This window comes from Spodoptera frugiperda, chromosome 12 (assembly GCF_023101765.2).
Source record: "Spodoptera frugiperda isolate SF20-4 chromosome 12, AGI-APGP_CSIRO_Sfru_2.0, whole genome shotgun sequence".
Lineage (NCBI taxonomy): Eukaryota > Metazoa > Arthropoda > Insecta > Lepidoptera > Noctuidae > Spodoptera > Spodoptera frugiperda.
In genome coordinates, this window is record NC_064223.1 from 2,430,352 (window position 1) to 2,449,463 (window position 19,112).

Below are 19,112 nucleotides of genomic sequence, written 5' to 3' on the forward strand. Positions count from 1 at the left end.
TCAGAGTGCTAATCATATACGAATCAAGGTTGCAAGCAGATGCGGTACTCTTGACCTCTCTGTCTGCAACCTGACACTGCGTACGCGCAGCCTCAGCATTGATCCTCGCCTTGAGACACACAATACTAGAAAATTGATAGTTGCAGCTGAAACAATCATTCATTGTTTGGCAAACTTTATAATAGTTCTCCTTGTCTAGAATAATGGGGTAGTTCTTATCAGTTGTGTAGATTTATGAAACTCTTCGTGTGTTCTTATCAGTTGTGTAGATTTATGAAACTTTTTCGTGTGTTCGAAAATGTCGGTAAATAACGTCTGGTTTTGATAAATAGTATTTGTTGATATATTTGGTTAATAAAGATAGGATTAAAATATAGACTTGGCGTAAAATAGATACAAAGCTTCCTTTCTTTCTGTCTAACTAAACTAGCCCACTACGTAGAAGATATTATACTCTATAAACTCGATGGGACGAATCAAAGGTCAGGCGCAGGACCAATGTGCTTTACGTGCTTTCCGAGATGCGGCCGAAGTTCTACGACAAAAAACTTGACTTCGTTTTATATTTCGTACGTAATGATATGAAGCTATATTAAAAACTATATTTCTAGTAGTTTCGGTTTTTCGAAAATATCTCAGTAGTAGCACGGAGTCGGGAAACGTGCCCGGTGTATGGCAATAGGTTCACCTATTACATGGGACTTACAACATATATGGTGAAAAGTGGGTGTAGGTACTATGGCATTACGTGTCATAATGTGCACCTTTGCCTACCCCTTCGGGGATTAAAGGCGTGACGATAAATAGAAAATAATATATTTCTAGTAGTCATTCATTCATTTCTAGTAATCCATTTTATTGTAACTGAGTATATCAGGCAAAAACGTTTGACTTCTGTATCTGTACACTGATCAATCATGACTGCGAAAGTACCAGGATATAAGATAACAATGGAACTTCACGATCCAAGCCCACGCTTTCCACTTTCTTATGATAGCTATCACACAGTCGTGAGATAGTATCACATTGTGATCATCACGGTCGGTCTGATATGGCAGATCATCACGACTGTGGATTACTTAAGCATTGAAATTTGATCTTATGGTATAATACGTATATTTGACAGCACGGTTGGTGCTGTGGCTGGGCAACCGGCTGCCGTGCAACGTATAACGGGTTCGATTCTTGCTCGAAACATTTCTTTGTGTTATCCACAAATGGTTTCCATTCCCGCACAGGACAACTCTTTGTGTGATTCACAAATTGTTGTGTCTCGTCTAGGTGTCATGTGTATGTGAACTCGTATGTTTGTAAACGCACCCACAACACAGGGGGAAATCCTAGCGTGGGCCAATGTTAAAAATAATGGATAGATTTATGTTATAATGGAATGACAACTAAGATTCCTAAGCTCTGTGACCACTCGTTTTATGTTATTATGTTGGTTCGTTTTGCATTATAAGGCGGTTCAAACATTGGCAGGCTTAGTTCTCCCAAGATACTGCTGTATCGTATAAAGTTTAGGCAAGACACCACAAATACACGTTGCGAGGCTTCTGTTTAGAATTGTTCTGTTAAGTTTATATTACTAAGGGAATAATTTAATTTTATAGTCAAGCTTCACCGAGTTGCTTGATTTAATACCAGGAGTCTTTAAGAATATAAAACAGTCGTGTTTGTTGCCTTTATCATTGGCTTTAGCAATGAGGAAATACATAAAATGCTCGTAACATTATTCCTACCTGAACCGGAGCTGTGGACTACCTGGCGGGATTATTGGGGCTCTAGCTCAAAAAAGCAGAAATAGAAACAGGATGGGTTTTAGTCAGTAAGAGTCTGACATTCCCTCTCGCCTCGTCCAAGGTGGCAGAAGTCATTGGATTATTCTCCCCTCTCAAAAAAGGCCCTTAGTTAAAGTGTTCAAGACATTTCAATTCGCAATGAGTTGCTTCTAAGTTTCCCCCCTTAAAAAATATATTATCCTTGTATAGTTACCGAAGTAAATCGCGTACCTAACAACGTTTTTGCTACAATTTTAATAAAAGATCAGTCTAAAAACACCCTACTACAACAATAGCCAGAAATCAAAACATACTCCAGCTAATAAATAACAAACAAGCACACATGTTCACAGGCAAAAAGACAATACAAGCCAAAGAGAGCACTCATTGACACGGCATCTACGGGCGCAGCATTTCCCCATTATTTCACGGATCTCTAAAAACCCACCCATTGTCTTGTGGATGCCAGTTCAGCTTTTGTTAATTTTCCCCCCCTTTTCACTTCTCTACCAGTATTCATTTTTCTTTCTTTTCCCATTTTCTTTGCACTGCGAGTTGTGATTCTAGGAACGAGTTGATGAAAGTTTCGGAAAAACATTTCAATTGGAAAAATGTTTTTCTTTTTTGTTGTTCGTTGTTGTTTTGAAGAGGAAAAGTTTCGATGGCAGTTTATTGTTGTTTAATCGAGCTGTTTATTGCTATTATATAGATTTGTTTTAAATATTTTGTTGTAAGAGGTAGACCGTTAACAAAAATCGGAAGTAGGTACCGTAAGATCGGGTTTTTTGACTAGTTGCCGGGTAACTTTGACAAAATCTTTTGGGCCAATGAAAAACTAATAGACGCTTTGTTCTGGATTCCTATGGGTTATAGAATGTGTGTTAAAGTCATCTACCAGGGTCAAAAAAACCCGATCTTAGCGATATCTAATTCTATCCTTAGTAGTCAAAATTTAAATGTGACAACCATAAGTAGATTACACAATAATGTATTTTTCTTAATCAACCAGGGTTTAAAAATTATAACCAAAAGATACCTTAATGTTTGCACACAAGGTTGTATTTGTTTCTCCATTTCGTTTCCTATTCTGTACGTGTAGTAATTAAAGTGACGACCATTCATTCTCTTTGTACGAATATCTTTGTTAGTTGTCCTAAGATTAAGATGTTGCCCGAAAAAAGGCAAAAAGGTTCCCCAACAAAATTGCTGCTATTTAATGTAGAACCCAGGTAAATAAGAGTACTTATATAAATACACAAACTTTGGTAAATTGATCTATTTGATGTGTAAAGGATTCAATTTTGCTAGTACTTTCTATATTTGTTTATTAATTTACTTGTAGTAAGTAGGTAGGTATTTGGCATTCTGGAGATTAGATTAAGGTTATTTTCTAAGCTCGGCCTGCTGATGTCTGGTCAATAGGTACATTTATACCTATCCTTCCTTGTTTCATTTTTATGTCACGGGATGAGTAAGAATGGTGGCCAATATATTTAACCAATTTTAATTGTGGGAGAGCCATGCTTCTGCAGAAAATGGGCCGGCTCGACCGGAGTGATACCACGCCCTCACAGAAAACCGACGTGAAACAACGTTTGTCTTCTGTTTCGTTGTGTGAGGGAGGTTGCTGGGGGTTCAATTAAACCCCTTACCAATTCCCAATTCCCCAACAATCCTTAAATTTCTATCTCCTAAAAGGCCGGCAACGCACTTGTAATCCCTTTAGTGTTTCGTATGTCCATGGGCGGTCGCGATTGCTTACCATCTGGTGATCCATAAAAAATACTAAAATATCAAAAACACAAATGCTACGAGATCACCAGCACCTGTTCTAAAAAAATGAAATCAAAACTAGAGCAAATATGTCCTCAGCTATAATGATATGTTGACAGACACGACATGTCACTGACATACAAGTAGTAGCCTACTTATTCTTGCAAGGCGCAGAGTTCGCATACGATGTGTATATTAATAGATATGTATTAATTAAGCATTCACTACGCTCAAGGTTGTGGGAATGCAACGGTATAGGTACTGCCTACACTTGTAGCTGGGTTATAGCGATATTTTAGGTTATTTATTTAACTTTAGTCTTTAAATTTACTGTTAATAATTTGGTGACAGACACCAAATGAAGTAATATGAATTGTTTTTTTTTTTTATGAAACGAATTTATTTAGCACATAAGCCATAAAAGGGCACTCTTACACGTCAAAATTATTGTTAAAAAAATATAGATAAGGATGGTATTTCCTAACGGACTACTCTGAGAAGAAAAGCCGAAACAAACTCAGAGATCCATTGTCTCTTTCATATAGCATGGAACTTAATATGTACCGTACCATAAAACAGTACGCCCATACCATAAAACAAAACAGAACGAGTTTGCTTTGTAAACTACTAAGGTTGCTGATAATCAATTCACAATTTTAAGCTATACACTAGCATAGACATCGCTCTACCTATCTAGCAGTGTTCACAAGCCTTACAAGTTAACACCCACAGCACATTGTTGGACAAACAATGGTGAGCTTCTGTCGGATCCGACAAGATTACAAGATTGCGCGCTGTGAGGCAACGCCAGCATCCTACGCGTTGCATTGTCGGCTAGATTAGCTAAATGGCTCGAAGATTCATTACTTATTTGTTAATTGTTTTATTGCCTTGTTGCTTGGGAGGTTGTTCTGTCTATTAGATAGGTCGTGGGGAACTAATACTGTTAGGTTAGGTTAGTTCTATGATTATTTTTAGCAATATCTAGCGGTCTGAATGAAGACGTTAATAACGTTAATTTAATATATCTTTACTGAGATTAGGATGTGATTAAATTACAGGGATATGTGTCAGGAGTCTGTGCAAATGCTGTTTTAAGCTGATTGTAGCTAAACACAGTACCTATTGATTTTTGTGATTATATTTTGTTACGTTGACCCATATCAGTATTTTCTCTTGTATCGTGGTACGTTTAAAAACATAATATGTATAAATTCACGTACACATGATAGTAGACCTAGACTCGAATTCACAATTTCTGGATCACACAAAGAGTTACTCCGTGCGGGGATTTAACCCGCTACTCGTTGCTCAGCAGCTAGTCACTCGGCCACCGCGCCAACCGTGCAGTCGTGCAACTTAGTTAAAATATAGTACTTATGTGTACCTAGCCTTACCTAAAACGTTTACCAACAAAAACTAATTACATATGTGTATGTACCAGACACTAGACAGGCATCGTCTGCGAAGTTTTCAGCCAAAGAATTCCCAACTATTTAGTCTGTGACGTGCGTTACATTTGTTCTAAACTATAGGTCGCACATCAAAGTATACTTTATTACTTTAATAGATTTTCAGTTTTATTAATTTGGTGTTAAAGTCGAAAGTTGATTTGGGAGGTTTTGTCTGACCATATACATACTTAGGGTTTAATTGTTACCTAAGTTTGGTATTTGTAGGTTTTGTTTCAATAATCACTTATGTATAGTGAACGGGTTTGTTCTATATTATTATAGTATTGTAAAATTTACATAGTTTTTGACGTGTCTTGAACTTTTGATAAATGGTAGTATGCGAAATGGTATAGTGGTTACTTATCAAGAAGTATCGTTAATGGACCATATAAGAGACGTTCGATCAAGTGCCAGTTTTTCACGTCACCAAAAAGTAATACGACCTAAATTCATTACCTATCATATTATCATATAAAATTATTATAATATGTTAAACTATATGACTGGACGAATTTTGAAGGGGCTTTTTCTGATAGGTACCTTATAAAATGCTTTATAAAAGGCTTATATAATAAAACACAAAGATCATGAAAATTGATCCAAAATTCTAGAATAACAACTTCTGTAACTAACCCAACTTTGTTTAAATTCGCAATAAGGATAAGATTTAACAAAAACAATGAATTTTCTTATCTGGCAAAACAATACAACTAAATAACAAATAATTTGCATATTTTCGTACAAAATGAAAATTGAAAATCAGTTTTCCTTGTACAAGTTAAAGAAAACTGTAGTTTCTCAACCAAACTGTCAGTTAAAATGTAAAGTTATTAAGTTAAAACTGAGAGTTTGTTTAACTTCGGGAACATTTCGATCAAAAGTTTTCCTCAGGGAACCTTTCCTTTAGATTTGTTTATGATAAGAAAGTAATTAAGAAAATTTGTTTTTCTTAAAATATCGATATTTTTCTGGGTTTAAAAAAATAAAAATAAAATTATATTTTTATTTCTGACATTGGGCCCATATCAATTATTGTTGTTTTTACTTTAAACAAATGTTTGTTAATTTAGTAATTAATTCATTCATTTGTAATTCATTCACGACTTCACGTAACATGAAATTAAATGCAGCTATAATAATGCAGCAGTAAAAGTCAAACGGATAATAAACTTACCAACGAGTCCCGTCCAATGATGCCTGGATAACATATTGATAGATATATCTTCAACGAATTCTGTAACAAAACATACGATACATTAGACACAGAAACATCAGTTAAATCAAATCATTATAAGATGTAGTTATCAGTAATTTGTCAAATAATTAAAGCAGTAAACTAAGGCTTAATAGTTACTTAGGAAAAAGCAAACAAGACAATTTAGTAGATAATAATATTATTATAATTGAATTTAAGACACCAAATATCAACCTCGTCTTTAGAAAACGAAAGATAAATTAAAATCATTATCGCCATGCCTTTCAACCCCGAAAGAATAGGTAGAGGTGTATATTATGTAATGCTACTGAACAATGTACACTCACTTTTAAGCTATTTATTTTATAAGTCCCATCTAAAAAAACCAACAATACTTTGCCCAACCGAATCGAACCTGAGACCACCTTGCGACCACTCGACCAACGAGGCAGTCAGATAATTCTTTCACCATTTTCTTTTATTCTCACAGAGAGATTGTAAACAAAGTATTTTAGTAATGAAACACTCAGCACAATGGGTTAGGGAAGTAAATTAATTCAAGTAATCAACTGAAACAGCTTTTGTTGAAGTGATTCAATGATCTTGTGATGAAACAAGGTCGTTTGTTGCGCGAACACAAATTATTGTTGGAATCACGCATTTTTGAAACTAAACAATACTTTTTGAATGATGGGAGACAAGATAAAGGTCTAATTTTGAAATTAGGTGCAATTTGAATAGGTATTTTCTCCAACCACCCCCAAATTATCTCCTAAGTAAGGGTTATTTAGCTTGGTCTCTTCTAAACTAACCCCTTACTTGTACTCATCAGTGCCATTTAAAGATAGATGAAAACCAAAAGGCCGAAGCATGAAGCCGAAGCATTTTTCCACAAAATAAACAAGTAATCTGTATTTAGTCAATTAACCAAACCGTAGTAAAACTTTTCAAGTTCAAATGGGAGTAAGGTTCTATTATTTTATGGTTACACGTGTGCATGTGTAAGGGGGGGAATGTTATGAAGAAACCCTTGCAATGAGCTCCTGCAAACTGCGCTAGTTGAATAACTTGCACCTGTATGTTGTGTTTGTACTGTAGGGTACATTCATTTAGTTTGCTAGATGTGTCATTGTATTGGAGTTTGAGCGTACTTGTATCTAGTGTAATATAGTGTTGATTGGATTACTTTACCTAAAGAAAATGTATGTAAGAAATGATTTTGTTGAAATGTCTTTTTTAAGGGAGAAAATGATTCAATGACTTCTAACGCCTTGGGTGGGACGACAGGTAGTGTCAGACTCTTGCTGACTACAAACCACCCCGTTCCTACTCCTGCTTTTCGAGCCACAGCCCTGGTAGCCAGCTGGGTAGTCCGCAGCTCCGGGTCGATGTGTTAAGGGTTAAACGCTGAATGGTTTAACATTAATAAGATTATATTTTATCATTACACGATCTTCTTTACTGAAGTGGTGTTAAAGTATACAAAAACTAATGACCAATTAATTAAAACATTTTCGTGTATGACGCAAAAAATATAACATAAGTAGGTACATATTATGTAGGAACCAATTTGACCAATATGTAGCAAAAATTATTATGCAGATATATTTTCAATTATAACATTTTCGTGTATGACGCAAAAAATATGCGCATGTAATAAAAATTAGGTATATAGGAACCAATTTGACCAATATCTAACAAAAATAATTTTACAGAAATATTTTCCTCATTATTATAGGTAACCTTGAGCGCATTCAGAAATCTTTACATCCTTGTTATAACGCCGAACATTTAGAACCAATTAATCATATCGAATAACTTCAACAGTTTACGGGGAATTATGCAAGACCGTATTTTGGATCTCGGATCTCAACAGTATTGGATATTGGATCCCAATTACGGGTAATCAGCAAATTACTTCAGTACGTATAGGTAATAAACTAGCTTTGCCCACGGCTTGGTTCGCGCTATTAAGCAATTGGAGACAGAACTACAAGAAAAAAAATGTAAGTTACAAATAGTCCGCATATCATTTTGTATCTTTCTAACTTGAAAATAACGAAATTCTCTATACAACCTTCCATCCCCCATTTTAAAAAAGTGGGGGCTTAAAAAATAAAATGGTAGTCTATGTCACTCTCTATCCCTTCAACTATCTCCACTTCAAAAATCACGTCAATCCATCGCTCAGTTTTGCCGTGAAAGATGCACAAACAGATAGACACACACACATTCACATTAAACATATTTGTATGGCTGTGTTGGTAATGTTCCTACGCGAAGAACTCATTTGATTAAGGTTTATTTTTGGAAATCTGTTTTCCGGATCTTAATTGGAATTTACCTACGTAAGGGGAATATTCTTCAATTTGTTTTGTATAAGGATGGTCTTAAAGGAATGGGTAAGGAGTTGAGAGTTTCGCTTATTAGTAAAAAGTTTTATTAATTGCTTTGTTGGTGTAGGTGCACTCTGTTTGTAATAAATCCATTGGCATACCTCAGTTTCTATTAGAGTAGTTATTCTTTTTGTATTAATCCAACTTAGCTGCACTAGAACGTCTTGGGTCGTTCGCTATGCACCACACAGTACCCTTAGCACGAGTTTGCTTTACGGTTAATATAATCAAAACGAGTTATTGATTGGCCGGCTCGAATAAACTAATCAATCAGAGCTCTCTGATTGACCTGCTCGAATAAACCAACCAATCAGAGCGCCAAATGCGCTATCGTTTCGATTAAACGTAAACCAAGCTCATAAAGTACTGCTCATGGTTATGAGTCCTGATGCAGTTTGAAACTAGTCGAGCGTCTTCGAACAGTTACAAAACATATACGATGATCCTTATTTTTCCATAATTATATTTATAGGGGCTCACAAAATACGAGCACATTGTATAATATTACGTACGTGTTAATAACAGAATTACTTTCTCCATGTTTGTTGCAACAAACTCAACATTTCAAACAAAATTAATTGTTTAAATCTCAACATTAAATATGAGCCAGACTAGCATGTAACAGGTAATATAATAAAATAGAAAGTAGTGTTTAGTCTGGTCTAGAATGTGTCTAGCAAACCGTGCCTGCTTACCTCATTAATTACACTGTGAGAGTACATTTCTCGAGTTTCTACTTAATTTGAAAGATTGTGTGAAACGTTTTGTAATTGTATGCGTCATCCTTTGGAGAATGTTTCCTGTATGTTAGTTGTATTTCATGTATCGTCACGCCGTTTTATCCCTGAAGGGGTGGGCAGAGGTACACATTACAGCAATTCCTGCTTTGTTGGTTGCAAGTACGACTGCCGGGCAAGGGGTTTCGGGTTCGATTCAGTTCGGCAAAGCACTGCTGGGCTTTTTTCGGCTTATCGTAAATTTCTCAATAGTAGCGCACATTCTGGAATTGTGCCCAGTTTATGGCAATAGGCTCACCCCCTATTATATGGAACTTATAACACAAATGATAAAAAGTGGGTTTGTATTTCCTACTAAATTTAAAGAATGGATTTGTCCTTGTTTCCTTAAACAAATTTAAGATGTCGTGTGTTTCCTCGTTAGTCGAGTAGCTTTAACTACAAATGTCATGAGCTTGGGCATTACCAGAATAGCACGTTAAAGTTTGTAGTCCTTAATGTTTATTATATTATTTGGACTACTAAAAATTTATACACAATTCATGTATATTTACTAAGATAGTGGACCCATAAATCATATGTATTTTATAACTATCCAAATTGCTTGCGCACTACAATTACCTATCATTAAGTGTAATCATAACTCATAACTTCATTGTTAAAAGAAAAATTTTAGGTACTTTACTATGTAAGTACTTTATGTATATTCTAAACAACCGTCAAATCACCATTAAATATTGCGTTACCCACATAAACGCCACTAAACCATATAAAATTACCCATTCATCACACGTTACAATAAAAATACACTAAGATTACGTCACACGGATCGGTTCACATTGTCGTAACGCTGTCGCACATGCGATTCGTAGCCGTTCGCACGCGATCGTTGCGTCAGTTGATATTCCTCCGACCTCGACAAAAAATGACGCGACTGGCGCAAGATTCGCAGGTTCGCAGGTGAAAGCGCACAATTAGTGCGTATTACGCAAACGTACGCGGCGCAGTCTCCGAATTTGGCGACTTGTCGTATGGTATGTGGCCGGACTTATTCCGAGAAAATGTTTAGATTCCTGCCTTCTGATTGGTCGTTTACGTTTGGAAACGGTGAACTATTGGGTTACCGGAATTTTCCAGTTTAAAAGCGTTTGCATAGTTTTAGGCTGATGACTTTGCGGTGCTAATATCAACTGGATTCCTGTGTTGGTGAACGTACGAATTAATTGCAGCACTGACCTGTCTCAACGAAATTATTGGTTACAGTAATAAAGAGAGATCTTGGGATCTTCAACCATAGTCTGTTTTGACTCTGCTAAAAATTGTAAGTGGAAGGTATTTTATGGGCACCGAAAAAAAAACTTTTTACGGGTCTGTAAATACTGGGAAGGACGCATCGAACACAGTAAAGAGAAATACTTTTGGCGAGTCTATACTAGGAACAACGCAAAGGGTCTTTAATTTAAATTCTTAACATTTCATTATTGGAAATGTTAATATAATGATGTTATTTTCTAAGGATAAGGATGATAACAAGTCCCGAGACTACACAATACATATTTTATTATAATATGTACCAGTATTTTCAGGACAGGTGCCTATATAATTTGGTCGTAATCGCCTGGGCGTGTTCCAATGCATAATGCATTAAATTAAATTATCATACATTCTTGTCTAGGTTATAATCCGGCCTTAGAATCTGGACAAACTAGTTTGTCTGTTACAATTGTTTATTTATGCAGTTTCTCTATGTATACATAATAAGTATGTACGTACCTATACATCTATGTGCTTGTTATGTATTGTATAACGAAATTAATATTGAGTTGCAGTTGTTATTGCATCTGTTTTTGTTTCGGACAAAAAAGACATTGTAATTATGACAAAAAGTATATAAAAAAACATGTAGGGTTTCTTTAAAGGACTAGACAAAGTCGTTCTTATCTACATGCATTCTACGTACATTTATGTTCTTGCGTAAGGCAATAATAAGATTCATCATCATCATCATCATATTAGCCATAAGAAGTCCACTGCTGAACATAGGCCTCCCCCAATGACTTCCAGATAGGCCGGTTGGAAGCGAACTGCATCCAGCATAAGATGCAAGCTGAAGTGGTATTGGGTAGGGTACATAGCGCAGAGAACCGATGGCCGCTGGTGCAGAAAGGTTCTCGAGTAGAAATAATAAGAGTGCCGTAGAATAATTAATGAATTAATTATAATTACTCTTTGTTAAACTAAGCTCCAACATTTGATTAACTCTGCGATCCTTAACTATTAATTATTTATTTTATTAGCCAAAAGGTAAAGTTTTAATCAAACGGTTTACAAGATTAGTTTCAGTCAATTATTTGATCTAAATCGTATTTTAAATATTCATTCGGGTACCTTGGACTGCTCATTTCAATTACGTAGATCGTGTGACGTAGGTTCAGATGCGTACAGATTTTGAGATTTTTTTACTGGATCTACGAATAAAGAATTTCTCTCACCGTCATCATTTTATCACCCGAAGAAAGTTTGAGCATTAATCACCACGCTTGCTCAATGCGGGTTGGCGATTTCAAACTGTTAGCCCAGGTTTCCTTACAAAGTTGTCCTTCACTGTTTATCCATGGTGTCTAAATAATCTTAGAAAGTACATATAATTCGGAAAAAGTCACATTGGTACTTGCCGTTGGTAGGTTTCGAAGACGCGTTCTCATGCATGAGAAGCGGACGCCTTAAACCTTCAGGCCACCACGACTATACAAATATACAATAATATACATAAATAAAATTAATCATAATATAATTAATGAGCTGTCCAATTTTAAGCCCATTAACCAATCACAAAGCTTGAAATTGATGGCTATTTAATTATTCGCTAGATGACTGCTATGTAAACATAATAAATAGATGAGGTCGTTTGGGGTAAATATTCAATATTCAATATTCATCAATGCATATAACTCAATAGCGAGAAATGATTGACATAAATAACTGAATGTTATTTGGATTCAATTTGATGGTTGGTATTGTGTTTAATTTCGTCATGTTTTATTATATTCCAATATTAATTTTTCAGTTATCGGCTTACTCACGTAACTGTTTGACGTTTGAACTCGACTAGTTTCAAGCCATGCTAGAGGCTCATATAGCTACATTCCCCCTCACACGACGCGGCGATTGTCGTGCCACTACTGATGGGATAATTAACTTAGTATATCTTACGAAAGTTATAATAAAATTATATTCCAATATATCCACATTTTTACCTGTCTCCGGTGTTTAACGGTTATTCTCAGTAAAAAACAAAAACAGAAAATGATATCGTAATGAAACACTTTGTAACATGTTTTGTAATGCACTTGCAAAGTCTCTGGTATTAGGTATTTATTTTACGATGACCTTCGGGTGGGTCGTACATTTTATAGCTACCGATACCAGTGTAAAAAAGTTATTTTTAATTACGATATCTCGTGGTTTTCAATTAGACTTGCTAATATTGGACCAGAGACTATAATAATAACTTGTAAAAACTACATATTATTGTAAGAATATAAGAGTAATAAACACAATACTTTCCAATTAACCACTTTGTCGGCTATTAAATAGAAATAATGTTTACTTTAATGCATCTTTGTCCTTTAGTTATTAACTACTATCGCAATATGAGCAGACTGGCTTATTTGATCTAAAAATAACGCGTCTGGCTGCTCTTAGTGTTGTACCTAAGTGATACCGATACTTTGTTAGTGAATAATACAATTTGCAAGTATTAACCCATCAAAAACATCCTGTAAAAAACCCAAGTCTCGCAGCTCAGTCTTTCTACCGTCAAAAGTTGTGAGATCCATGTAATACCAAGTCGGTTAATCTATTTAGTGTCTACTTGAAGGACCTTCTGTCTTAAGTTATTACATAAGTTATTATCATGCCAATATTAAAAATATTTAACGTTTTAAACAAATAGATCGACTTGGACATCGCTTGATTTGATTATTAGTATGTATCACACTACACAGCACGACGGGCCAGCGACCAACAGGAACGAGAGTTTCAATCGCGTGAGGCGCGAGAGACTAAAGAATCTAATATAATATTGTAATATTCATTTTGTTTTCATGCGATGTCCAAGTCGATCTATTTGTTTAAAACGTTAAATATTTTTAATATTGGCATGATAATAACTTATGTAATAACTTAAGACAGAAGGTCCTTCAAGTAGACACTAAATAGATTAACCGACTTGGTATTACATGGATCTCACAACTTTTGACGGTAGAAAGACTGAGCTGCGAGACTTGGGTTTTTTACAGGATGTTTTTGATGGGATCCCACTTCTTTTTGTAGAGCCTTTCTTTTTGATACCATCTACTTCTAACGAATTTTGTTAAAGGTCTTATGATATTTTCTTATTTTTATATGTAGTCTTCCTCTTTTTCTTTTCCGGTACTACTTCTTGAGCTTCAGCCACAGTTTTTCTCAAAGCCCACTCCCTGTCTCTATGGGCTTTTCTCGGAGGCTTTGATGTCTCAATTTTTGACAAGTCTGGACGGTAAATACTTCTTAATCTGTTGTATTCACAAATTGATGATTCCTGCGCTTTAATACTTCCAAAGTCGACATTAATGAGATGTAAACCGCCCAGACTTGTAACTCTCGAAAGTGCCACGTAAGCTTGACCGGATGTGAACACTGCAGAACCTATATCCATCAGCGCATTACTTAAGCTTAGGCCCTGACTTTCATGTATAGTTATAGCATAGGCTATACATACGGGAAATTGTTCGCGATGAACATAAGCTCTATTAATAATTTCAAATTTAGTTTTGACCGGACCAAGCTCGTATGCATAAATAACTTTGTAATCCCATATATTTATATGGGATTACAAAGTTATTGATGCAGTTGGTGTATTTGGAAAACTGGACCGAAATTACAAAATATTTAAGTTTTCCCATGATTAAGACACTAAACTCTATATGTATTCCAAATATGAAGCTTCTAAGTCTGCTAGAAGTGCCTTGGACTTTTGATGATCGGTGAGTCAGTGAGTGACAAAATTTAGAAACTTTAACAAGTTGTCATTCTTAAACTACTGGTTCAAATTGACTGAAATTTTAAATATTCCGTGTTTATACAATGCCGGATTAGTTACTGAAGATTCAGGTTTCTTGCTTTATCCACAACCGAATTATAGGGGGTCGAAAAAGGCCCGAATTGCTTCGAGAAAAGGATGGTACGGCCGTGCCGCTTTTTTGCTGGACTTGGCGGGGGCACTGCCGTGCCCCCAGATACTATTTTATGTAACATACTTAGTTTCATTTTGTATTTTACCAAATTATTAAAATGCAATAACTTTAAAAACAAACCTAAAAAAATTGCTAGCTTATTTAACGTGCCAGCAAAATACAAATTATTATGCTTTTTTAGAATTATTCGGACTCAACCATAAAATAAATATTCGAAGTTTTCAAAGTAGTTCTAACGTTTGTATGTAAGTTTTGCTTCGCAATTGCAAACCCATTTATTAGACGACTTATCTATTGTACTAAAGCTATCGATTCGAAAGTCAAGTCGCCACTTTAGCGATAATACGTCTCGGCACTTTTCCCATCCCTGGCACTTTTATATAAGTAAAGGAAATTTCGCGAGCTTACTCAAAGGTCTTTGTGCAGTAACTTGCCAGCTTGTCGGCTTGTCCAAGCAATAACTTGAAGGGCGCTCTATGTCAATAAAATGCTATTTTAAAACTTCAATTTCATAGTTTTCAAAGTGACTTTGACTTGATTGGAGTTCGTTTAGGGTTATATTTGGCATCGTTTTCTGAGAACTAATTGACGGGTCTAGCAATCTAGCAATAAGTAGAATCTGTTGGTTTGGACTAATGTTTTCTGATTTATTTGGTGATTAGGCATAGGCGCATTATCGAATGCTTATATTCATGGATACTTTTTATGGTGTAAACCGGTAAACAAGCAGACGGATCACTTCATGGTAAGCAATCGCCCCACCCGAAACGCCAGAGGCATTACAAGTGCGTTACTAGCCTTTTGGGGGTTAGGAATTTAAGGGTTGTTGGGGAATCGGTGATTGGGAAAATTGGGAAGGTATTTGGGCCTCCGGTAATCTGCCTTACACTTCGAAACACAACGCAAGCGTTGTTCACGTCGGTTTTCTGAGAGGCCGTTATATCACTCCGGTCGAGCCGACCCATTCGTGCCGAAGCATGGCTCTCACACACTTGGCCATTGCTTCACACTTGGATTTTTTTAAAGTCTCGTTCAGCTATAACTGGCAATTTCTGGACTACCTAAAGAACTGAACCATGTGAGAATCTTTCCATTCACTACGCACGCGCCGTGCGGTGGTCATCATATCATGTATATTACGATTTATATAGCTTTAAAGATAGATGGACTGTCAGAAGCAGACTGACAGATATTATTAATTTCATTAGAAATCGCAGACCACGCGATGACCGCCAATTAACAGTTTCTAATGCATCACGAAACATAAATATATCTAGTTTATTACTGCACAGTGTGTTGATGATACCTGTAATTATTTAATACTAACTGCTAACCGTTTCCAGGATAAGTTTATTTTTATTTTCGTGGTTAAAAAGTAAAATTTATGGATAGAGGATACTATAACGGCCTTCTTTTTTTGATTTGTGGATTCTATTTTTAACGCTCTCAGTAATAAATCGGAATTTGAAGGGAAAGTTTCATCTCTTATTACCAATGGGATTGAGAACTTAATAAACCTAACCGTTGCGAGAGACACTCCGGGTGTTGGGGATCGCGAGACGATCTCCGGCCACCGTAAGTGCGGGTCTGCGGACGGCGAGTAAGGGTAGCTCGCCGCCCGACCAGAACCAGGTATAAATAAAGGAATACATGATATGTTTACATACAATGAACTACTTAGGTATTTATGTGTTAAGCTGACTGCCGAAAAACTACTCTAATATTCTTCAACTTAGAGTTCAAAATCTAATACGTTGAAAGTTGGTTATACAATTTCTTCGACACACTTTAATGTCTATTGTCGATATTAGTTGATGACATTATTTCGGTAACGCATTCATCATTTCCGTCATGCACTAACCTGTTATGTTGACCTCTATTCCAAATACAGTAAAGTCGAGTTTCGCATACAAATGTACCTATTTGTGTAATTGATTTTCTACATGGGTAGTTTTGCATGCATGGAAGTACAATCGAGCAATTATTTAGTATGCACCTTAGTGTTAGTATTATGAATGAAGGTTTTACTTAGATGTGTGAGTACTGTTAATTGTGGCTAAATGTCTTAATTTCCATTTTTACTGTCAGTTGATTACAGTAACGGAATTTCTATAGTCTATTACCTAATCAAGATAATTTTTCAGTTCGTCGATAGTACCTTAGTATAGAGACATCAATCTGTATGCATCTATACGTGGCTACATCTACAATGTACACGCATACTATAATACTATAGTATTGCTATAATCGTGACAGTGTGTTTGTTGATTTTTTGAAACCGACAATTCAAATGGCTTTACATTATGTAAATTACTTGGCGTTCCATAGTCTCTCCTCCTACCCCATCGGAGACAGGCGTGATTTTATGTAGATTATGTGAATTACTCTTTTAAATTAAAAAATATGTCTTACTTAGGAAAACAACTGTAATAGCTACAATCTATAACGACCATGACGTAGGCGTAGTTCTTCTACTGTCAACAGATTGCATAGATGGCGCTCCTGTATTTTTAAAGGACGTTATCCTTTTATTCTCCAACATTCTTAGTTGTTTTTTACTGTAGGTGAAGTCGTGAAACATAACTAGTAGTGCACATATCCACATAACGCTGGCTAATAAATAATGCATAGTGAAACGAATGAAAGAGTTGATAGAATTATTTCACGGTTGATATCAAAACGCGGTCTCGCTGCATTTTTGTTGGATTATGAACAGTTTTGCATGCTTTGTATTCGTTTTGTAGTAGTTAATGCTCTTTTGGTATTTGTATATTTTATAAAGATTAGGGGTTTGCTATTTTTTTTATTCTTAGCAGCTGGGTTCAATGTTCAAGTTTATCAGAAAGTGAGAGAGGGCCAATTACCCCTTCTCAATCTTCCCAATCCCCGATTCCCCAACAACCCATAAATTCGTAACCCCAAAATGGTCGACAATACAGTTGTGGTCAGGTGTATGCTCGTTTGCCGGCTTATACAATAAAAAAAAGAGAGCGGTGATGTTCGATCTTTGTCAAAATGAGTAACCATACTTGTCTGGTTTTTCGACGTTCGTAGTCACTGACAAATTAAATCGACTCTGCCTTTATTTCTAACATTACCATGCAAAATTTTCATTTAGGTTCGGTAATGAAATTCTATTCTGGGGAAGGGTCTACTTCGGAGATATGTTTGGGTACTATGGTTTTGATTTTCTCAGTAGTGACAAGGATTCGGTCTAGATCTCCAGACTGATCGGATTTGTGGTAAGCTTTCCTCCGTATTAATAGAATTGTTGGTGATATCGTGCGTTAACCCTTACACGATATTATTTTTGTGGTTATTATGGATCGATATCTAATATATAAAATTCTCGTGTTACAGTTTTCGTTGCCATACTCCTCCGAAACGGCTTGACCGATTTTGATGATTTTTTTGTGCTTATCCGGTATCTATGAGAATCGGCCAACATCTATTTTTTATCCCCCTAAATGTTAGGGGTAGTACAACCCAATTTTTTTTAATTTTCCGTGGACGAAGTCGCGGGCAGAAGCTAGTATTTATTAAAAAGGGCCAAATTTAAAGTACCATTAACCAACGAGCATGCATGAAAAGACGAAAGCGAAAGAGGCATGTAAGATTCATAGCAATTGGCGTTCTATTATCTCTGCCTACCCCCATGGGAGACGGGCGTCTTTAAGATTATGTATGTATGTATGGATATTTTGGAATTATTAATATTCTAAAGATTCTCTTTACCTAGAAAAACCAACTTAAATAATAACATTAATTACGGTTTATCAAACAAACAAAATAAAAATTACAACAATTACAATTAGTTCTCCATAGAAATACCATCTTCATTATAAAACAAGCCATTTCTAAACCAACAAGCCGATTATCTTAGATAATTCTCAACTCGATCACGATCAAAAATCCGCACCATTCATTCAAAACGACCTCTTACATAATAGGGCAACCACTGACCAACTTACGACTTTATCGCCACCATCAATTATTCATTCACCATCGACGGTTTTGTAGGGCAGAGCTAAACGAGCCGTTTAATGTAAACAGCAATGTACATCGTTCATCGTTTAAAGTACACGTTATGTAATTATTACGTTGTATTATGTGCTTTGTAAATACGGTGAGAACTGATCGACCTTGATAAGCTGGTTTGAAATGTGCCAAATCGTTTTGAATGTTATTTAAATAAGATTGAGGTCTTTTTTGGCTTCGCGATAGCGATTCACAGTTTGACCCCTGCTTGTATTGTTTGATTTTTATTTTGACCTATCATTTTTTTTTATTTTGTACCGAGTTTTTCTGTTTTTTAATGGAATTTCAAATTATTGAATTTTATTGATTAACTTTGAATGATCTCTAATTCTTCTTCCACATACTTATTGGAAATATCATAACAATGATACTTTAAACGAAAGTTTTTAGACAAACATGTGACAGAAAGCTTTACGAAGAGATGAGTGGAAGGAGGATAGGGAGGCCTTTGCCCTGCATTTAGACAACCATGGCCGATAAAAAAAAGTGACTACCGACTCA

General features: G+C 35.7%; 2 protein-coding genes across 3 annotated transcripts in view; both read right to left on the reverse strand.

The window, feature by feature from the left end:
• The window catches only part of LOC118263056 (seminal metalloprotease 1-like), a 418,985-nt gene that overhangs the window by 160,769 nt on the left and 239,104 nt on the right, over positions 1 to 19,112 (reverse strand). The gene's annotated exons all lie outside the window — the stretch shown is intronic.
• Positions 1 to 19,112, reverse strand: part of LOC118262892 (protein obstructor-E) — a 50,182-nt gene that overhangs the window by 25,986 nt on the left and 5,084 nt on the right. Inside the window, exon 2 of the mRNA XM_035574545.2 lies at positions 6,183 to 6,242. Within this exon, the coding sequence (XP_035430438.2) occupies positions 6,183 to 6,216 (34 nt within the window). The 5' untranslated portion in view covers positions 6,217 to 6,242. The remainder of the gene's footprint in view (positions 1 to 6,182; positions 6,243 to 19,112) is intronic.